Source organism: Pseudorasbora parva, chromosome 25, assembly GCF_024679245.1.
Source record: "Pseudorasbora parva isolate DD20220531a chromosome 25, ASM2467924v1, whole genome shotgun sequence".
NCBI lineage: Eukaryota > Metazoa > Chordata > Actinopteri > Cypriniformes > Gobionidae > Pseudorasbora > Pseudorasbora parva.
Window position 1 is genome coordinate 19,844,222 of NC_090196.1, and position 18,911 is coordinate 19,863,132.

An 18,911-nucleotide genomic window follows, 5' to 3' on the forward strand; every position below is an offset into this window, starting at 1 on the left:
ACAGATCATTTACAATGTTAATATAGAATTACACATTTTCTATCACTTTAAGCTATTCGCACTAATATATTGTATATAAAAGAGAAATAAATATGCACAAGTAGAAATCAGGATAATTGTATTTTAATGAACAAAAAAAAAAAATGATGTTTACATAAGGAGTCAAAATAGCACCAAATAAGAGCATGTGGATAATTCCATAAATTATGGCACGCTCACGATTAGTTCAGCCATCTTCGATTGTAGAAATAGTCATACTGTAGTCTGTTTTACAGTATTGAAGGCGGAGAGGTGATTGTGTGCATTTTTTCAAACAGTGATGTTGAAGCTTCCTCACAAGGAAAACATTTAAAGACATTTACAATCAGTAATTTATCTTGCAGTGGCATCATAAAAGTTCTTAAAACCATCATGGCTGCATCCATCCAACATGTAAAAATACCCAATTTGTCACATGATGATAGTAACAAAATATTGTTTAAATGTTATCCTTGTGGATTTGGCAGTATGATCTTTAAAATGTACACTTTAAAAAAATTGGGTAGTTAAAACTTAAAACATTACTACAGAAACTGACAACAATACGTCCCATCTAAAAATATCAACTGAAATAATAGTGAACGCTCCTTTTGAACAAATCAAGTATCAGTCCCTGATATCACATAATGCAATAAACCAGTGCTCAGAACCTCGTACACTAAACTACTGAAAGTAACGTCAATGTCTCTAAACCACTAAATGTAAAAGATGAGTAAATATTCCAATTCCATAGAAATGCTAATTTCTAAAGGGTCTAAGTGAAATTCATTGCAAAAACAGTTCTCTTTAATAAAGAGGCATTCGAGATCCCAAAGGCCCCCAATTGAAGTTCAGAGGTACAGTTTCTTTAAAAGCATAGCAGCCATTGGATTCTCCTTGTGCAAGTTGGGCCACCTTGTATGATACTGTGATTCCTCAAATCGTTCCTGAAATTATAATGTAACAGTCGTCACAGCAGCGCACAGGAGAAAGACACCAGTGCACTTTAAGACTCCTGGGTTCGATTCTGAGAATGTAGGAGGCACAGCATCTCTGGAAGAACACAGGAACTCCTCCGACAGGCTTCATCTGAAGTCCCTCGCCATGGTCTGTCCTCATACACCCCAGGGTTGGGCTTGAGAGGAGCTGCCGATGTCTGGGATCTGATCGGCGAAAGACTGCGTCATCCACTGACCGTCCTGAACTTGGCTAACAGCGTTTGGATTCGTGGGCGCCTTCTCAGCTGCGTTGGCTGGAGGTTTGAACACAGAAATCGATATTAAAGGTGAAGTATGTATGATTTGTTCAATGTTAAACTCTTAGAGAAGAAGTTCACTCAAATCTAAACTATCCCATAATTTACTCACCCTCAAGCCATACTAGGTGTATTCCTTCAGTCAAACACAATCAGTTATATTAAATAATATCCTGGATCTTCCCAGCTTCATAATTCCATTGAATAGTTTTTAAGCTGCAAAAAACACATCCATCCGATTCCAGTGGGCTATTAAATGCCTTCTAAAGAAAAAAATATCCATATTTAAAACTTTATAAACTATAATTACTGGCTTCTGGGACCAGCTGCACGCACTTTAGAGTCAAATTAATTTCCGGTGGAAGGGTGACCTTTGACCCGACTTAAAACGCATGACATTGAAAGATAAGGCGAGGAAAAAAACTGTCATTTAACACCGCGAACTTGATACATGAAGAAAATTATATATTATTAACCCTATTTAATGTAGGGAAGCACAGAGGATAGAGCAAAACAAAAGGTCACGAAATCGCTCATAACTCGGGAACGGAAAGTCCCAGCACACTCAAACTCGGGTGGGAAGGACCCCTTCGGGCCCTTGCCGGACCACATAAGTAACGCGTCTCAGGGACGTTTCGAATGTCTTGCCTGGTCCATTCCCGAGATATAAGCCGACAAAAGTACGCCTTTGACCGGGGATAACTCCCGGACCTCCGGGTCAGTCTCGTTCCATTCGAGCACTATCTACGGCCTAAATTTCAGAATTAAGAATTAGAAGAAAAATGTTGGAAGATTTCGATATAAGAGAAGCTACGTCGGGTCAGAGGTCACCCTTCTGCCAGAACTCAACTCTCGTCGAGGCCACCCTTCTGCCGGAACCCAGTGATTATAGTTTATAAAGTTTGAAATATGGATATTTTTCTCATAAAAACTCATTGCATCGCTTTAGCTATTTATTAACCCACCGGAGTCGTATGGATTACTTTTATGATGGATGGATGTGCTTTTTGGAGTTTCAAAAACTTTTCAATGCCATTACAAAGCTGGGAAGGATATGATTTAATATAACTCCCGATTGTGTTCGGCTGAAAAAAGTCATATACAACTAGCAAGGCTTCAGGGTGAGTAAATTATGGCATCATTTTCGGATGAATTATTCCTTTAACCCAGTTTACTCTTCGTTGACTACTATTAAGATGTTATTCATAGGTTTATCTCCCCCAAAAAGTGTACAAATCAAGCCAAGCAAAAGTACTCCGCTCAAATCTGTCAATCTCTTTCCAGCTCAACATGGCTGATGTGTCACATGGGAAAGGACATTCAGTTTCAGGTCAAGGAGTGCACGTGAAAATTAGCTGCAATTAGACCTTTAAGGAATGAACAGTCATGAACACGTCAAAAGTGAATGGGGCATTGTGATGCCATGCGCTACAATGGACACTTATAGCATCATCAACCATTCAGAAAAATAAATGTTTCAGTTTATATTGTTTACTTTGATGTGTCCAGTGTAGAAAGCCTCAAACTCTTGTGGTGCGCCATGTCAAAAATGAACATTCGTTGGATGGGTTTATTTACAGCAAAACGCTCACATTCGCATGTAGTGTCAAAAGTACCGACTTGATACCAAATCAGTACTGACATTTTTAAATGTGAAACTATGAGCGCTGTTGAGCTGTAATCTTAAACACCTCTGACTGGCCATTGTGCTCCCGCACTCATCATATGTGGCTGTGACTGGCAAAAATGATCAACGCACGGCAGCGTTTGAAAACACACAGAAGGGTTTTGAAAGCGGGAACGTTTGAGAGCACAAGCAGGCGTCAACCATCGGACCGGTATGCTGATAGGCGCCTGCATTTAAATGCTCTGTGTGTATCTGTGTAAGCACTCTCTCAATGATGTATAGTTACAACATCTTTGTGAAGTGCTGGTCATTACAGCCAATCACAGACATGTTTGATGAGTGCATGAGCACAATGGACAGTCAGAGGTGTTTACAATTCTGCTCAATAACACTCAAAGCGGCAGATTTTTTAAAATTTCAGTACCGACTTGGTATCATGCTCGGTACCACAATATACACTATTTGCGCGTTAACCTACTCATGACACATAACACAGCTAAAAGTCTTCCTAATATGCTGGACCTTATATTGAAAGGTTGTGACATGCCTTCACAATCACCTAAAAGAGCTGTGTTTGTGATGTTTGAGTTGGGGAAGGTCGAATGTGCAAAAGGGAAGTTAAACTTCAATGAAGAAGATATTATATATATATATATATATATATATATATATATATATATATATATATATATAAATATAAATTCTTCTTTTGTGTTCCGCAGAAGATAGATGGTACCAACCTGTCTCCTCCGATGTGGAGAAGTTACAAATTCCATTGCTTTGGCCCCCTTCAGGTGGTTGTTCTCCATAAGCTCCTCCAAAAGCTGCCTCATAACCCGGATCATACTGCTCTTCCTTGACGGCAATCCTCTTGGCATCCTCTGTAAGTGAGAAGGAAGTGTTTTTTGACAGTCCATAATTGTATGTACATCACTCATAATATGATTAAGAAAAGAAGGGCAATCATAAAAGTTCTGTTTGTACCTTTGGCCAAGCCGAGATCAAAGGTATATTTCACTTCCTCAACCTCCTTGCTCTTCATCACACCCTTCAGCTGATCTCGGAGCTCTCTGAGCTTGATGTAAAAATGCACTTTGTCCTGAGCACGAGGAAACTGAGCACAGCGGGCGCTGGACGACGGCATTAGATACAGCGCCTATGGAAAAGCAACAGTATGCAACATTTATCTAAAATTTGATATAGTTTTGCTTTTATCATGCAAGGAACCCCCGAAAAAAGGTTTCTTACCGTCTCAGAATCAGGAATTTTGTGAGGCTGTAGGCCAAACTCAAGTGTTTTGGGCTTTTTCCCAAATATCTCCCTACAGAACATTTCATAAATACCTGAAACACATGTAATTGTTAAATGCACGTCTTCGTATCGGTTGTATTCTTCACATTCTTAACATCTTAACAAACTTACATTTCCCGTTAAAAACCGCTATGAGTGGCTTGTATTTCTTTAATTTTTCCACTAAGATTTTACCACCTTCTCGAAGTTCCTTGCTGCAGAAGGGTGACAAGTAAACCAGGTTAGAAGAACAGCATGGCTTTCACTCATGAATAAAAGCAGCATGAATATATTACACACCTAGAGAGATCTTTGCTTCCTGGAGTCGCTCGCTCTACCATATTTGTGAAGCCGATGCCGTATTTCTCAGGCAAACTATGATCATCCATGTGATTTAGAAGCTTCTCTGTGAATCCAGACAGGAACAGGCACTTCCCTTAAAGATTGACAAAATGAGAGATATTGAACAGTTTATTTGTTATTTTAAATATTGTATATATATATATATATTTGTGTGTCTAGTGTATCCTTATGTATATACTGTATAAATACACCCACACACATGCATGTATATATTTAAGATATATTTGCATACATATACTGTATATATCATTTATCTTGTTTATAAATATAATTTAAGAAAAATATATACTGTATGTGACTAATCATGAGATATATATATATAATATGGCAATCACAGTATTTAAATATGAAGTGATTACAAAATTTTAAAACTATTTTTAAATTAGTAAAACCTATTAATATACAAAATCAGGCATACCCGGTTTATACCACTAACAACAACAATTACACAGAATATTTATATATTTTTGATTTATCAATTTAATATTTAATAGAAATTCTAAAATTATTCCAGGAGAAACCATTTAAAAAATGTCCATTGATATATTTTCTGAATTAAAAAAAAAAAAACATGTTTTATTGATTGTAACCATTTACATTCTTTATAAAACATTATTGCTGCATTTATATAATAATTATATTGATATTAATTAACACTAACAATATAAAATACCTTTTTTTATATTTGTAAACAACAACGTTTAAAATGCTATGATATTAATCATTATTATTAATACTACTAATAAATAATATTAAATGAATATTAGTAATTGTTATATAATTAACGGTCATACAAAATATAATAGTTTAAAGATCAGTTACAATTTAAAAAAATATTAGTACAAGACAACAAATTGGTACAATATAATTTCTATTGTATTCAAATATTGCGTTTATATTATCTCAGTTATTGACCTAAGAATATTTCTCTTTTTATATTTGTAAATAACTTTTTAGATTTTTTATATATTATTAATAATAATAATGATAGTAAAATATATATTAATATTTACATTAGCAATAATGTAAATTACATAATATAATAATCTAAAATATCTTTTTACATTAAAAGATAATAACAAACATAATGGTGTTAAAGAGTAGAACAGGAGCCTACTTACAAAAGTGATTTCCTGGTCCAGGGAACCATCTTCCAATGTAGGCCGCCATCAACCCTGGATTAATTCCAATCTGCACCATAATAATAAGATTCATTTCAGTCATTTGGGTTCAGTGCCATTTTTGTTTTAACATTTTTCATCATACTTAATACAAAAACCATAACAACTTACAATGACATAGTCCAGATTGGGGATAAGGATGTCAGGCAGTGTCTTCTTCATGACTTCCTCCTCCGACATGCCCTTAAAACGATCGACTTTCCTCTTGACTTTCTTGAAGGTTCCATCAATCTTCTCCTGTCCTTCAGCAGGCGGGGCCTCCTTATCCTCCTTAGCTTTCTTGGGTTTAGGTCCAGGTTTGGCTTTAGGTTCACCTTTGGGTTTGGGTTCTTTGCTCGCTGGCCTGCCTCTCTTTTTAGCAGGTGCTTAAATGGGAAAAATACAAAAACACTTTGACTCGCTTAAAGCTACATGAGAGTTTGCATTCAGTTTGCCTAGCTTAATTCTAATGTTTGAAAATACACGGCACTGGAAAACTACCTTTCTGTGCAGCAGCAGCAGCCTGTTGGGCAGCATCCTCTGGGTGTACAGGCATCTGCTGCATGACCCCGTCCTCTCTGGGTCCCTCCATCATAAAACCAGCATTGCCATTAGCCATGTGAGGATACTGAGCTTGAAGGGCCTGCAGATGTTGCTGAGCTGACTGAACCCTATTTGAAAAATAAAAACAGGGGCGGAAGTTGTCAGTCCAACTTATACTTCTGTAATTCTACAAGCACATATTTAAAAGCTGCAGTAAGCAATTTCTGAGAAATGCTGTTGATAGTGGATCGGACCAAGCGGCACAACACACTAGTAGCCAATCAGCAGTAGGGGGGCGTGTGCACACATGATGGGGAGGAGAGGGAGTGAGCAAGAAGGAGATTTGAAGACAGACTGTAGACAGAGAGAGAAGGCTGAGAGACATTACAAACGAGAAAAGGTCAGAGGAATATCACTGGAAAAAGAAGGATTATTATGATCAGGCAAGAGCTTTAGAACCTACGTTAATATTAGAAACACTTTCCAGCGCTAGAGAGACCTAAGTGGAAAGACCTAAAACCTGGACACAGGTTATGTTGTTTCTGCTCCAAGATATGCCGTTGTTGTAACGCTAGCTAGTTATTCGTTTTGAGCGTCACTGTTTGTTTGGAACTGGCGACTAACAAGCAAACTCTTGCTGCTTGTGATCTGTATGTTAATTTTTAGCTCTTTCTTTATATATGCTTTATATTTCAGAGCCTTATTTTGCTTCGCTTTTGCTATGATAGAGACATTGACATTGCGTGTTTATGAATTTTGGGGCAAGGCAATGAAGGGAGGGCTGCGTTTGTCTGGGTTAATTTCAAATATCAACAGTGTTTCTCAGAAATCACTAACCGTACCTTATACGTTCGAAATAGTTTGCCCAATATTCTGTGCCAATAGTTAAACTTAATTACTATTATTTAATCCTTTTTACGATAAATGGCATAAATGTTATAAAAGAATAGCATCCACTGTGGAAACAATGGAGTTTAAAAGTAAAGTAAATAAGGCATTTTTAAGGCAAGTAAAAAATTTAACAATAAACAAAACAAAGAAATACTTTTTAAACACTTAGATAGCAAACATTTGCATAAATATAACGGCATAATTGTATATTAAATACAGTTTTTATCAAACATTTAAAATACACATTAAAATATGGTTTAAATAATTTCTAGAACATTTCTAATTAAATCATACTCAAGTCTTACTCAACAAGAAACACTTAACATTTAACAATTAAATTAATAAAAATACATTTGCACTATTATATTTATTATATATTTATTATCTATTATTAGTAGTAGTAGTATAGCTAATAATTCAACTAATATATATATTTATATATATAAATATAAATATTTACAACTAAAATAAACATTAAGATAGTTTAATAACTAGATATAATTACTACTTAAACAAAAATATGTAGCAACTGTCAACAACAAAAATTGCCCTCCACTAATATTGGTACCCTTGGTTAATATGAGCAAAGGGCGGCTGTGGGAATACATTGAAATTGTTTATCCTTTTGATCATAAAAAAATGATGATCATAATGTTTATCCTTTCTCCCAAGATAACAGCTCTGAGTCTTGTTCTACAAACACCTGACATGAGATCAGAGACCATTCCTCCATACAGAATATCTTTTGATGTTTGTTTTTGATCATTTTCCTAATAGAAGATCCAACTATTGCCAATTGTAAGATTTCTAGCAGAGGCCATCAGATTTAGATTTTTTTATCGGTTGATATTTGATAGAATCCATGATACCATGTATCTGAACAAGATGTCTAAGACCTCAAACTAAAAAACATAGGCTACTTTTTATCCCTGTTTGCACCAAACACATCTGGTGGGTTTGCAGCCAAAAAGCTCTTTTTATAGTTCTATCTAACCATAGAACCCGATCCCGTTTGAAGGTCCAGTCGTGTCTGACAACTGAATGTGCTGGAGTAGGAGGCAATATAGACACCCATCCTCTTCCAGGCAGATTTGTAACACTTTTAGTTGAATGGAGCATCTTAATTTTTGCCCTGATGGTGAAAATTGGGATTTCAATGCTTCTTTTTCAATCTTTTGGTGCACATCAGCATTATATTCTTGGGTTTAACTCATTGTGATGAATGATTTAGGGGATTTGGCCTTGAGTTTCCATATTGCTGTAGAACAGGAAGTCATGGCTGGACAATTTCATGTTCCTAGTCACCCTGGTGTGCTTTAAAACACACACACACAAAAAACAACCTTAAGATGATTGGGAATATACTTTAGAGATATTTTACTCATAAGAATGTACAGGGGTGCCAATAATTGTGGTCACCATGTTTTTTAAAAAAAGAAAAGAAAATACACACACATTTATTTCATAATGCGAGATTTTTTTTACTTTGATGAATGGTTAGAATTTTGTGAGATTTCGCAGATTTATTTTCACAGCCACCTTAGCTCATATTTATCAAAGGTGCCAATATTAGTGGATGGCACTGTATCTCTTACATAGAAAGTGTGTAGTTTGATGAAAGCATATAATTAATGCAACCTTCATCGTAGTTTTGCTGCAAAAGAACATGTTAATAACTGCAGGAGCACAACAGTTTTCAAAACAAACACAAGTAGCAACATCAAGGCAGGTGTTCAATAACTCGTTATTGGTGACTCGTGCATTGCGGTACAGACAGGTTAGTAGCATTCAAAATCAGACTGAAGTGCTGAATGTTATTATAACAGCATAATAATATCAGTGGGATCGTAATTAATCTTGGCGCCAATTGATGACAAATGGGGGACACTCACCATTGTTGGAGGTATTCCGAGGGGGCATGGGGCAAAGATCCATAGAGCCTTTCATCCATCTCTACGAGATTTACTTAAATAAATCAGTATTTGTGTTCATATCAACAGCAATTTCAGTGGTACTCTCACAGGAGAATATTTATAATGCCCTTTCTATAGGCGTACTTATAGATGACTTAATCTTAAAAAGTTAAATTATATAAAACTCCAAAATGCATTCCTAAGTGAATATCAAACATATCCAGTCTAGGTTGGCTTAAATGTAAAAACCAGAGCAGAAAAGGTTCAGTGTGCTGGATTTTAAACACTCCACGTAATCACAATGGACATCTCGCAACACTTTTCTTGTCACAGCAGGCAGTAGTTTACTTTAAACTGCGGTACATTACGAACTTAAATACATTTTGCCATCACATATTATTCCAGCAGGTAAACGTCAAAGATTTATTGTTTTTCTTAAAGAAAAATAAAGTATGTGTGATACTGTTAGCATGATCGGCTAACGCTGGCCTAGTCTGCCAATTCATTGAGTACAATGAATGATGGTCGCTAGCTAACTGTGCAGCGCGCTTCTATCGATATAAATCACATTTCCATAGTGTTATTAATCAAATTAATCTCTTATTTGTTAAATTAATACGTACCGTTGTGATATGATTCGCACGATAGTCCACTGAAATGTTGATTTTGCTCGTTTTAGTAACAAAACCGGTGAAAGCAACAAAGACGAGACCAACAGCGAGAAATCAATTTGACAGTGGAGTAAACTAAAACAACAGTACTGGGGGTGTTATGGGGACGGCGTGTCTATTTCTTCCGTTTAATGTAAAAAATGAAATCAAATTATCTTATTTTATTATTTACTATAAGTATTCTAAATGTAACATTTGAAACCGTATTCCACGCTTTTAGATTTATCTCAATTTTAGCATGGCTATGAAAAGCCGTACCCCTCTTAAGTTAATAGTATGGCCCTGGTCTCCTGTGACATTTAAACGCTTCACAACTAGCTTCCTATTGGCTGCGATTACATAAATATATAAAAATCTATTTACCCGTTTAGCAACAACAACAAAAATTCAAGTGTGGCCACACTTGCATCTCGTTTTGCTGTTAATAAACGATTTTTTTCTTCTTCACGATTCGAAGAGAAACAGCACATTGTATCACGTGATTGTCTACACGAGCCAATGGTTCTTCGATCCCGATATATTTTTTTAGTTTTTAACTGTGACAATGACTAATACACTTGCCTTTTCGTAATATTTGCTTTTATTTGCTTTAAAACAGTTCCATTAATAATACATACATATAAAAAATAAAATACAACTTACAGAATAACATACATAATACAGAATTCTCACAGCAACAATGAAGCTGGGTTATTATGATGCAACAAAACAGGTATAAATGGGACTAAACAGTTATGCCCACTGATGGCAAAATAACAAAACCATTCTAAAAAGTCTAGAAATACCATTCAAAATGAGGTAAATTGAGTGATCAGTATTCAATAAGCACCATAATGTGGGATTGAGCATGCCATATAAATCCATGCATTGTAGGCATGCACAGTGATAAACCTCTTGAAGAGGCCAGTCTTGGTTTGCAAATATGTTACACTTAAATACTCCTATAGAAAAACATGTGCATGTCAAATATTAGGTCTTCCCAGAATAATCCCAATAGCACAGAAATGTATAAATTGAGTAAATATGCAACTATTTAAGGGAAAAAAAGTCAACATGCAATACCATTAAAACGTTTGGGGTCGGTAAGATTTTTTTAAAACATTTTTTTTTCTGCTCACCAAGGCTGCATTTATTATTTATTATAAACACCTTAATATTGTGAAGTATTACTACAAAATTAAAAAAAGATATATTTTAAAATAAATTTGAATTCATTCAGAAACCATTCTAATATGCTGATTTGGTGATCAAGAAACATTTCTTATTATTATCAATGTTGGAAACAGTTTAACTTAAAGGGGTGGTTGCATGCGATTTCACTTTTTAAAATGTATTTAGTGTGTAATGTTGCTGCTTCAGCATAAAAAGTATCTGCAAAGTTACAGCACTAAAAATTAAATGCAAATGGAGATAGTCTTTTAAAGTTATGGCAGTTTATTGCCTACAAAAACGGCCGGTTTAGACTACAAAGAGCTTCTTCCCGGGTTGGTGACATCATAAACCCTTGCTAGTCACTGCAGATGTGACTTCTGCCTGTAAAGGTAAGGGGCGTGGGATTTCCGGACAACCTGCGCTTGGCACTTCAGCCAATAAAAATACATGAAACTACATTTGGCCATCTAACTAATCTAAGACCATTGCGTTTTTCGGAGGGATGGGCTTCATAGAAGCAGGAAGCAAACGAGCCGTTCAAATGACAGTGGAGACAGCGGTGTGGAATAAAGGTAAAATATAAGAAAAATACGGCATAAAAAAAAGGAAAGTATTAAGACATGTTATACTGCGCCCCATAAACACAACCAAGCCTAGAAGAAAAAAAAAACAGAACCACCCCTTTAATACTTTTGTAGAAACCTTGTGAAATTCATTGATGAATAGAAAGTTTGTTTCTTTAAAATATCGTACGAACCACAAACTTTTAAACGGTAGTGTATGATTAAAGTTTCCTTAAAAAAAATAAGATCCTTTAAAAAAAATAGAGGCACAAAATTAACAAACAGAAAGTCTTGCATTCATTCAAGGTCTTAAGTAACAAAGCTTTATCTCACACAACACACACACACACACACACACACACACACACACACACACACACGTCTGGTTCACTATCTTTGTGGAGACTCTCCATAGGCATAATGGTTTTTATACCATAAAAACTGTAAATTCTATCCCCCTACACTGCCCCTGCCCCTAAACCTACCCATCACAGGAAACATTCTGCATTTTGACATTTTCAAAAAACATAATCCTGTATGATTTATAGGCCTTTTGAAAAGTGTCATGTAGGTCATCTCAGGTTTTACTATCCTTATGGGGATCCCCACAATGTAATATAAAGAAAGGCGCACACACACACACACACACACACACACACACACACACACACACACACACACACACACACACACACACACACACACACAAACACACACACACACATTAAATATTCCAGGTAACGACTCAGCATCATCACTCAGAAACATAGCCAAAACATATTAAAATATTAAATAAAACAATTAAAAAAAAATGTTTTTAGTTGGTCCTTCTCAGTACATGCAGTGTATACAAACAGTCTTTGTGCGATAACTACTTTTCTCAGGTTGTTCGGTTGTTGTTGCTACATCTGATGTCTGGAATCTGGTCTGCAAACGGCTGCATTGTCCACCGGTTGTCCGTAGCCTGATCTAGAGATTGTTGACAATTATTACAAGCACCCGACCCGACACATAAAATTGTTCATATTCTTTCAGAACACAATATGTATTTGCCTGTATCTGTAGACGGAGGGACTCCAAACGCTTGCTGTGGTTCCCCCCATGATCCATGTGCACAGGTCTTCTCGTACTCCGGGTCATGCTGCTCTTCTTTGATTGCCATTCTTTTGGCATCCTCTAGAATAAATCACAAAAAAAGACTTTGGTTCACAACATGTTTGAGTCACCTTGGAATATTGTGCTCGCATATACGTCCCAATAGAAAAAAGAAAAAAAAAGATTCCCAAATTCCATCTCATTCCGACTGTAAATTGTGAAACTCTTCACCTTTGGCAAGAGACACATCAAATGTGTAGTTTGTCTCTTGGATCTCGTGTGTCTTCACCTCTCCCTTCAGCTGATCCCTGAGCTCTTTAAGCTTGATGTAGAAGTGCACTTTGTCCTGAGCGCGAGGAAACTGAGCGCAGCGTGGGCTTGATGATGGCATCAGATAGCAAACCTGGACAACAGAACCTCATATCTAATCAATATGCAACTTTAAGCAGGAAACTCCAAAGTATTATCAAGAAAGAAACTCGTACCGTCTCAGTTTCTGGCACTTTGTAGGGCTGCAATCCGAACTCTAAGTTCTTGGCCTTCACTCCAAAAATCTCCTTGCAAAATGTTTCATAAATACCTGAAATAAAGGATTCAATTACACAATGGCCTGGTTTCACAGACAAGGCTTAGATTAAGCCAGTATTAGACCTTATATTAGTTCAGTATGTTCAATTAGGACATTTAAGTAGCTTTTATAAAGGTCCCTTAGAAAATTAAAACTGGTGTCCATCTTGAGACAAAACAATGGTGCTGACATATTTTAAGATATGCCACTGCAAGTTGCTTTCGGTTAAAACACTATAGTTTGGGACTATAATATAAATGAGAATTTAGACTTACATTTTCCATTGAACACAGCGATTAAAGGTCTGTACTTCTGAAGCTTTTCCAAAAGCTGGTGGCCACCTTCACGGATCTCTTTGCTGCAAAACAATACTTATTTTTATCAAATGTACTCACATCAAGCTTCTAAGGACTCAACATCACATTAGGGCTCATTTTAAGGTGCAGTCGCATGAGCGAAATGTCAGCTAAATATTTTAATAGTGCATCGACTTCACGAAGCTCAGCTCACAAAGATGCCACTTTCAAACCAAGCAGCTTTCTGTTGGTCAATGCAGTGAATTTGTGAGATCAACTTTAACCCATTGTGAAGTCGTGGGTAAATCTATCACCCTCATGTGAAATTCCATTTTAAATGACTGGATTTTGAGAAAATTGGCCGTACAACAGTAAATATGTGACCGCACCATTTTTCATGGATAATGTTAAACTCTTACTTTGATAAGTCTTTACTCCCAGGTGTGGTCCTCTCTACCATATTGGTGAAACCAATGCCATAACGTTCAGGTAGTGTCTGATCGTGCATGTGGTTCAGCTGTTCTTCAGTCAGCCCGGCGAGAAACAAGCACTTCCCTATAAGACATTCAATTTAAAAAACAAGTATAAATATATAAACAGCCTTTTAAAAAGAATGAAATCTGCTGAATAATACATACAAAAATGGTTCCCAGGATTTGGATAATGCCTTCCCTTATAGGCTGACAACAGTCCAGGATTAATGCCGATCTATAAAATTAGTAAAAATGTCATAGAATAATAAACAAACAAATATGATATACACCGATCATGCATAACATTATGACCTAATATTGTGTTGGACTCCTGAAGGTGTGCTGTGGTATCTGGCACCAAGATGTTAGCAGCAGAACCTTCATGTCCTTGTTTGTTCAGCACATCCAACAGATGCTCGATTGGAGTGAGATCTGGGCAATTTGGAGGCCAAGTCAACACCTCAAACTCGTTGTTGTGCTACTCGAACCATTCCTGAACCATTTTTGCTTTGTGTCAAGGCGCATTATCCTGCTGGAAGAGCCACAGCCACTAGGGAATACCGTTTCCAAGAAAGGGTGTGGATGTTCTGCAACAATGCTTAGGTAGGTGGAACGTATCAAAGTAACATCCACATGGACGTCAGGATTCAAAGTTTCCTAGCAGAACACTGCCCAAAGCATCACACTGCCTCCGCCGGCTTGCCTTCTTCCTATAATGCACCCTGGTGTCATGTGTTACGCAGATAAGAAACGCACACAGAAAACAGGAGGTCGTGGTGCTTTCGGCGGTGGACTGTGTCAGCATGGGCACCCTGAATAGTCTGCGGCTATGCAGACCCATACGCAACAAACTGCGATGCACTGTGTATTCTGACAGCTTTCTATCAGAACCAGCATTAACTTGAGCATTTTGATCTACACTAGCTTGTCTGTTTGATCGGACCACACAGGCCAGCCTTCGCTCCCCACGTGCATCAATGAGCCTTGACCGCCTATGACTCTGTCTTCGGTTCAACACTGTTCCTTGCTTGGACCACTCTTGACAGATACTGACAACTACAGACCGGGAACAACCCACAAAAGCTGCAATTTTGGAGATGCTCTGACCTAGTCATCTAGGCATCAAAATTCCACCCTCAAACTTGCTCAAATCCTTACGCTTGCCCATATTCGTGCTTTGAGGATAAAATGTTTACTTGCTGCCTAATATATCTTACCCACTAACAGGTGCCATGATGAAGAGATAATCATTGTTAATTACTTCACCTGTCAGTGGTCATAATGTTATGCCTGATCAGTGTATATATGCAATATGATTTATGAATAAGCCATTTATACTCAATTAATAAACTATAAAGATTATATGAAACAATAACTCACAATCAGCATGTCAAGATTATGTGAGATGATGTCTGGCAGCTTTTTAGCCATGACCTCCTCCACGGACATGCCGTTGAACCGATCTAACGTCCTCTTTGCTTTCTTTGCAGACTCCTCAGCATCTGTCTTTTCCCTTCCTTCACCTTTTAGAGGCCTTCCTCTTTTCTTTCCTTTTGCTGTTGTTGTCGGAAGGGCTGCAAAACAGATATTTGATACAATTTACAAATGGGCTGCAGAAATATCCCAGTTAAAAGGGCTGTGAGAAAAAGACTATACCTGGTTGTTGGACAGAGGGCTGATGATGCTGTTGAGGTTGATCCAGATATGGATCTTGATGAGGGTGCTCTAGATATGAATCTTGGTGAGGCTGATGAGGTTGATCCGCATATGAATCTTGATGAGGCTGATCCAGATATGGATCTTGATGCACTGATAAATCAGTCATGATTTTATCCTCCATGGGCCTCTCTGTGTACTGGGCGGCATTAACCATTTGGTGATACTGTGGCACCTGCTCCGGCTGGTACTGCTGGGGACTGGTTTGATACCTGTGAAGACAAATGTACAAAGACAGAGAGAAACACTGCACTTACTTGATACATTTTGGAATAATCTGATCTTTTCCTTGTCAGTGCTTTCACATTTACCATACACCATCATATCCCATTTTGAGAGCATTTGTCGAGATGTTAATCTTAATCACATTATTTAAAAAAATCACTAGTTTATTTAAAAGATGTATTGACTCTTTTGGGTTCTTTTGGGGCTGGGCAAACTTACCAGTACTGAAGATAATCCATAGGGGCCGTCAGAGATGAATACTGCCTGTCTTCCATCTTAATTGGTGGTCTTACTTTAATAGATTAATATTCATGTTTATGTTACTAATATGCCAGCTGGTAAACCACACCTCCCTTTGTTCATTCTCTTGTTACATCCGTCCCGTTTTCATTAGGCTTGGCTTATTAATTAAACATCACAAGATAATATAAAATACACACTATCTAGAAATATACACGTTAAAGACTAGTGTAGCCTCCTGTTCTGGGCAGCACTTTAGGATGCAGGCAGCAAACTAGCTCTATGCATTCAATAAGCTAAGAACTGTATGTGGACAATTGACCGCATACAAGCATAAAATAACTCGTTTCGTTACATACAGATATATTTCTGTGCGTTTGGGTTATGAATCTTACCTGCCATATATATTCTTCAGACCTTTTCTGGCACATATCAGTATTTTATGCAGAAAATATAAGCTAAATGATGCTACACATGATGAATGAAGCCGGTGTAGGTAAAAATGTCAACAAAGGCAAAGGCTAAATTCAAAATATAAGTCCCCGTTTTACTGACACTATTAAGTATGACATGATTACACATATTTAGATGTGAAGCTTTACATGTGTATTTATTTATTATATACACCGATTATTTTTGTTCAATTTTAAAACATCAATACAAACTACTATTCGTAAATCCACACTTTTATATAATACATGTTATTTTTCTAATGGCTGGCTTCACATTGTTAGACTCTACCATTATCTACAAAGGGGTAGTGGTATTTTTTTCTTCACGCATTTCTATATTAAACGCATCTTATGGTATGCGTGAAATTACTAGTGTTCAAATAAGTTTAGTTAAAATGTTATTTAATCAATTTAATTGTTTTTCAACATTTGCTTAGTGAAATTAGGGCAAATAATTATTTTCTGTACACCCTATGATAAACATGATTTACAACACTTCCAATGCAAACATGTGAGACATGTAACAAGAACCTTTGCTGCTGAATGTCGTATTAGAAAACTACTCTGTATTGTTATTTCGACTATAACTTAACAAGGTTAGTATATCGTTGTCCATATTTTATCCTGCTTAATGTGGGAAATATAATACTCTTTTCATTTAATAGCACATTTACTTAATTTGTTGCTAGGTTTGAGATAGCTAGCAGTGACAAAATGACCTTACAGCAAAACTGGTGTAATAAAATTGACTGATAAAATACTTATACTTACTTGCAAAGCTTAAATGTTAAAAACATTTTTTTTTTTGTTGAGTTGCATTGACATAAGCATTGATTGACCTATATGAACGTGTATATTTACTCTCTTGTAGACGACTAGCTGTAGTGAGGTAAACCTAGGAAAATGATAATGGTTATTATAAATACACTTAAATCGATTAATTGTGATTGATCACATCCAAAATAAAGGTTTGTGTTTACATAATATATGTACTGTCTGTGTGTAATTATTATGTATATAAATACACACTCATGCGTGTATATAGTTAAGAATTATTTGCATTTTGTATGCTATATATATTTATATAATTCATATATATAAATGTAAATATAAATACGTTTTTCTTAAATATATACATGCATGTATGTGTATTTATATAATAATTATATGCAGTGCACACACGTATTATGTAAAGACAAACCTATATTTTGGATGTGATTAATTGTTTGACAGCACTTATTCTTTAGATAAAATGTTATTAATAATAAAAAGTATTGTTATTATTATTTAAAATAGACATTAAATAATTTAAAATAGTGAAAATGGGTTAACATAACCTAAGCATTTCCTTCCTATTTAACTACTAAGGCCTGGTTTCACATACAGGTTATATTAAGCCACCCTTAGTTTAATTAGGGAAGGCACGTAGTGTAAGTAGTTTTTATAAACGTCCTTAGGAAAAATAAACATTACTGATGTACATCTTGAGACAAAACAATGGCACTGACATATTTTAAGAGTTAAAAGAGCTGAAACATGCATTATAAGGTAATTATAGGTGAAACCAGGGGTAAAACAATTATTCGGGCAATAACTTTTTTCTCTCTTTAGGTATAAATTCTCTTAATTGACAAAAGATTTGTCTGCCAGCTGAGATTTAAGGATGCCAGCAGGTGTCTCTTGGCCAAGATATCTAAGGATGTTTGGAGCCAGTGTGTTGTCAATGTTTGCTGGAGCACAGGTTGTGCATCAGTATTACCGTCCTGATTTAGTAAGTTTCCAGATCAAGTTTTGTGCATTTGCATATATTTATGTGTTTGTGCAACCTTGATGCTTGTCTGTAAATGTGAGTTGCAATTTGCAACCTATTTTATTTCTATAATTTTACATATTGCCTGTAGGGATTTTATTTATTTATTTTTGGAATGACATGCATCAACAAATGTTCATGTTCTAAATTCAAGACCAAGAATGTGTAAAAATAAATTAGATATTTTTTAATTTCATGTTGCTTAAGTACGGCATAAACAATGTTTTAATTTATTTTATTTTAATTCTTCTTAAATTATAGACTATTCCAGAGGTCCCACCAAAGCCTGGAGAATTGCGAACAGAACTCCTTGGCTTGAAAGAAAGACAGACAGACTCACTGTCTGAGAAACGATGACCCATTGTTTTGATTTCCATAGCTACTGTGTATAAAAACATTAAATCTTTTTTTCTTCAAAGCCTCAGTAAAATAATACAAATGTTATTTTATTCTGTGAATAAAGTTATTTATATGTGTACTGTGTTTCCCGTTGTCATATAAAAGACTTGTTTGTGTTATTATTGTCTAGTTCTTTAACCATTTTAGAATCTAATGCTTTTATTTAGGATAACACAAATTAAATATCTGAA

General features: G+C 36.0%; 3 protein-coding genes across 7 annotated transcripts; 1 reads left to right on the forward strand and 2 right to left on the reverse strand.

Moving 5' to 3' along the window:
- Positions 1-107: 107 nt before the first annotated feature.
- tdg.1 (thymine DNA glycosylase, tandem duplicate 1) lies at positions 108-9,825 on the reverse strand. Of its 3 annotated transcripts, none has more exons than XM_067437278.1 (11): positions 9,684-9,825; positions 9,040-9,100; positions 6,215-6,384; positions 5,846-6,099; positions 5,675-5,744; positions 4,491-4,626; positions 4,323-4,405; positions 4,149-4,243; positions 3,885-4,056; positions 3,641-3,781; positions 108-1,270 (listed from the first exon to the last, which is right to left on the reverse strand). In XM_067437278.1, exons 2-11 carry the CDS (start codon positions 9,096-9,098, stop codon positions 1,134-1,136), a joined length of 1,317 nt encoding a protein of 438 aa, XP_067293379.1. In that variant the 5' UTR covers positions 9,099-9,100; positions 9,684-9,825; the 3' UTR covers positions 108-1,133. The 3 variants fall into 3 exon arrangements, with proteins under 3 accessions (XP_067293379.1, XP_067293380.1, XP_067293381.1); XM_067437279.1 differs by having other exon boundaries at positions 9,040-9,112; positions 9,684-9,805; XM_067437280.1 differs by lacking the exon at positions 9,040-9,100 and having other exon boundaries at positions 9,684-9,798.
- uqcc6 (ubiquinol-cytochrome c reductase complex assembly factor 6) lies at positions 3,649-18,827 on the forward strand. Of its 2 annotated transcripts, none has more exons than XM_067437287.1 (3): positions 3,649-3,783; positions 18,123-18,282; positions 18,583-18,827. In XM_067437287.1, exons 2-3 carry the CDS (start codon positions 18,175-18,177, stop codon positions 18,676-18,678), a joined length of 204 nt encoding a protein of 67 aa, XP_067293388.1. In that variant the 5' UTR covers positions 3,649-3,783; positions 18,123-18,174; the 3' UTR covers positions 18,679-18,827. The 2 variants fall into 2 exon arrangements, with proteins under 2 accessions (XP_067293388.1, XP_067293387.1); XM_067437286.1 differs by lacking the exon at positions 3,649-3,783 and adding an exon at positions 16,989-17,107.
- On the reverse strand, positions 10,294-16,596 carry tdg.2 (thymine DNA glycosylase, tandem duplicate 2). Of its 2 annotated transcripts, none has more exons than XM_067437282.1 (11): positions 16,455-16,596; positions 16,039-16,111; positions 15,535-15,806; positions 15,259-15,452; positions 14,044-14,113; positions 13,825-13,960; positions 13,385-13,467; positions 13,027-13,121; positions 12,773-12,944; positions 12,500-12,622; positions 10,294-12,410 (listed from the first exon to the last, which is right to left on the reverse strand). In XM_067437282.1, exons 1-11 carry the CDS (start codon positions 16,459-16,461, stop codon positions 12,349-12,351), a joined length of 1,287 nt encoding a protein of 428 aa, XP_067293383.1. In that variant the 5' UTR covers positions 16,462-16,596; the 3' UTR covers positions 10,294-12,348. The 2 variants fall into 2 exon arrangements, with proteins under 2 accessions (XP_067293383.1, XP_067293382.1); XM_067437281.1 differs by having other exon boundaries at positions 10,294-12,415.
- Positions 18,828-18,911: the final 84 nt, after the last annotated feature.

Coding starts and splice junctions, on each gene's coding strand:
- uqcc6 (XM_067437287.1), top strand. CDS start 18,175: ATGCCAGCAGGTGTCTCTTGGCCAAGATATCTAAGGATGTTTGGAGCC. Junction 18,283..18,582: donor AGTATTACCGTCCTGATTTA/GTAAGTTTCCAG, acceptor CTTAAATTATAG/ACTATTCCAGAGGTCCCACC.
- tdg.1 (XM_067437278.1), bottom strand. CDS start 9,098: ATGGATGAAAGGCTCTATGGATCTTTGCCCCATGCCCCCTCGGAATAC. Junction 4,627..5,674: donor TGGACCAGGAAATCACTTTT/GTAAGTAGGCTC, acceptor TCAATCTTTAAG/GGAAGTGCCTGTTCCTGTCT. Junction 4,244..4,322: donor AGCGGTTTTTAACGGGAAAT/GTAAGTTTGTTA, acceptor CATGTGTTTCAG/GTATTTATGAAATGTTCTGT.
- tdg.2 (XM_067437281.1), bottom strand. Junction 14,114..15,258: donor ATAATCTTGACATGCTGATT/GTGAGTTATTGT, acceptor CTAATTTTATAG/ATCGGCATTAATCCTGGACT. Junction 13,122..13,384: donor CGCTGTGTTCAATGGAAAAT/GTAAGTCTAAAT, acceptor CCTTTATTTCAG/GTATTTATGAAACATTTTGC.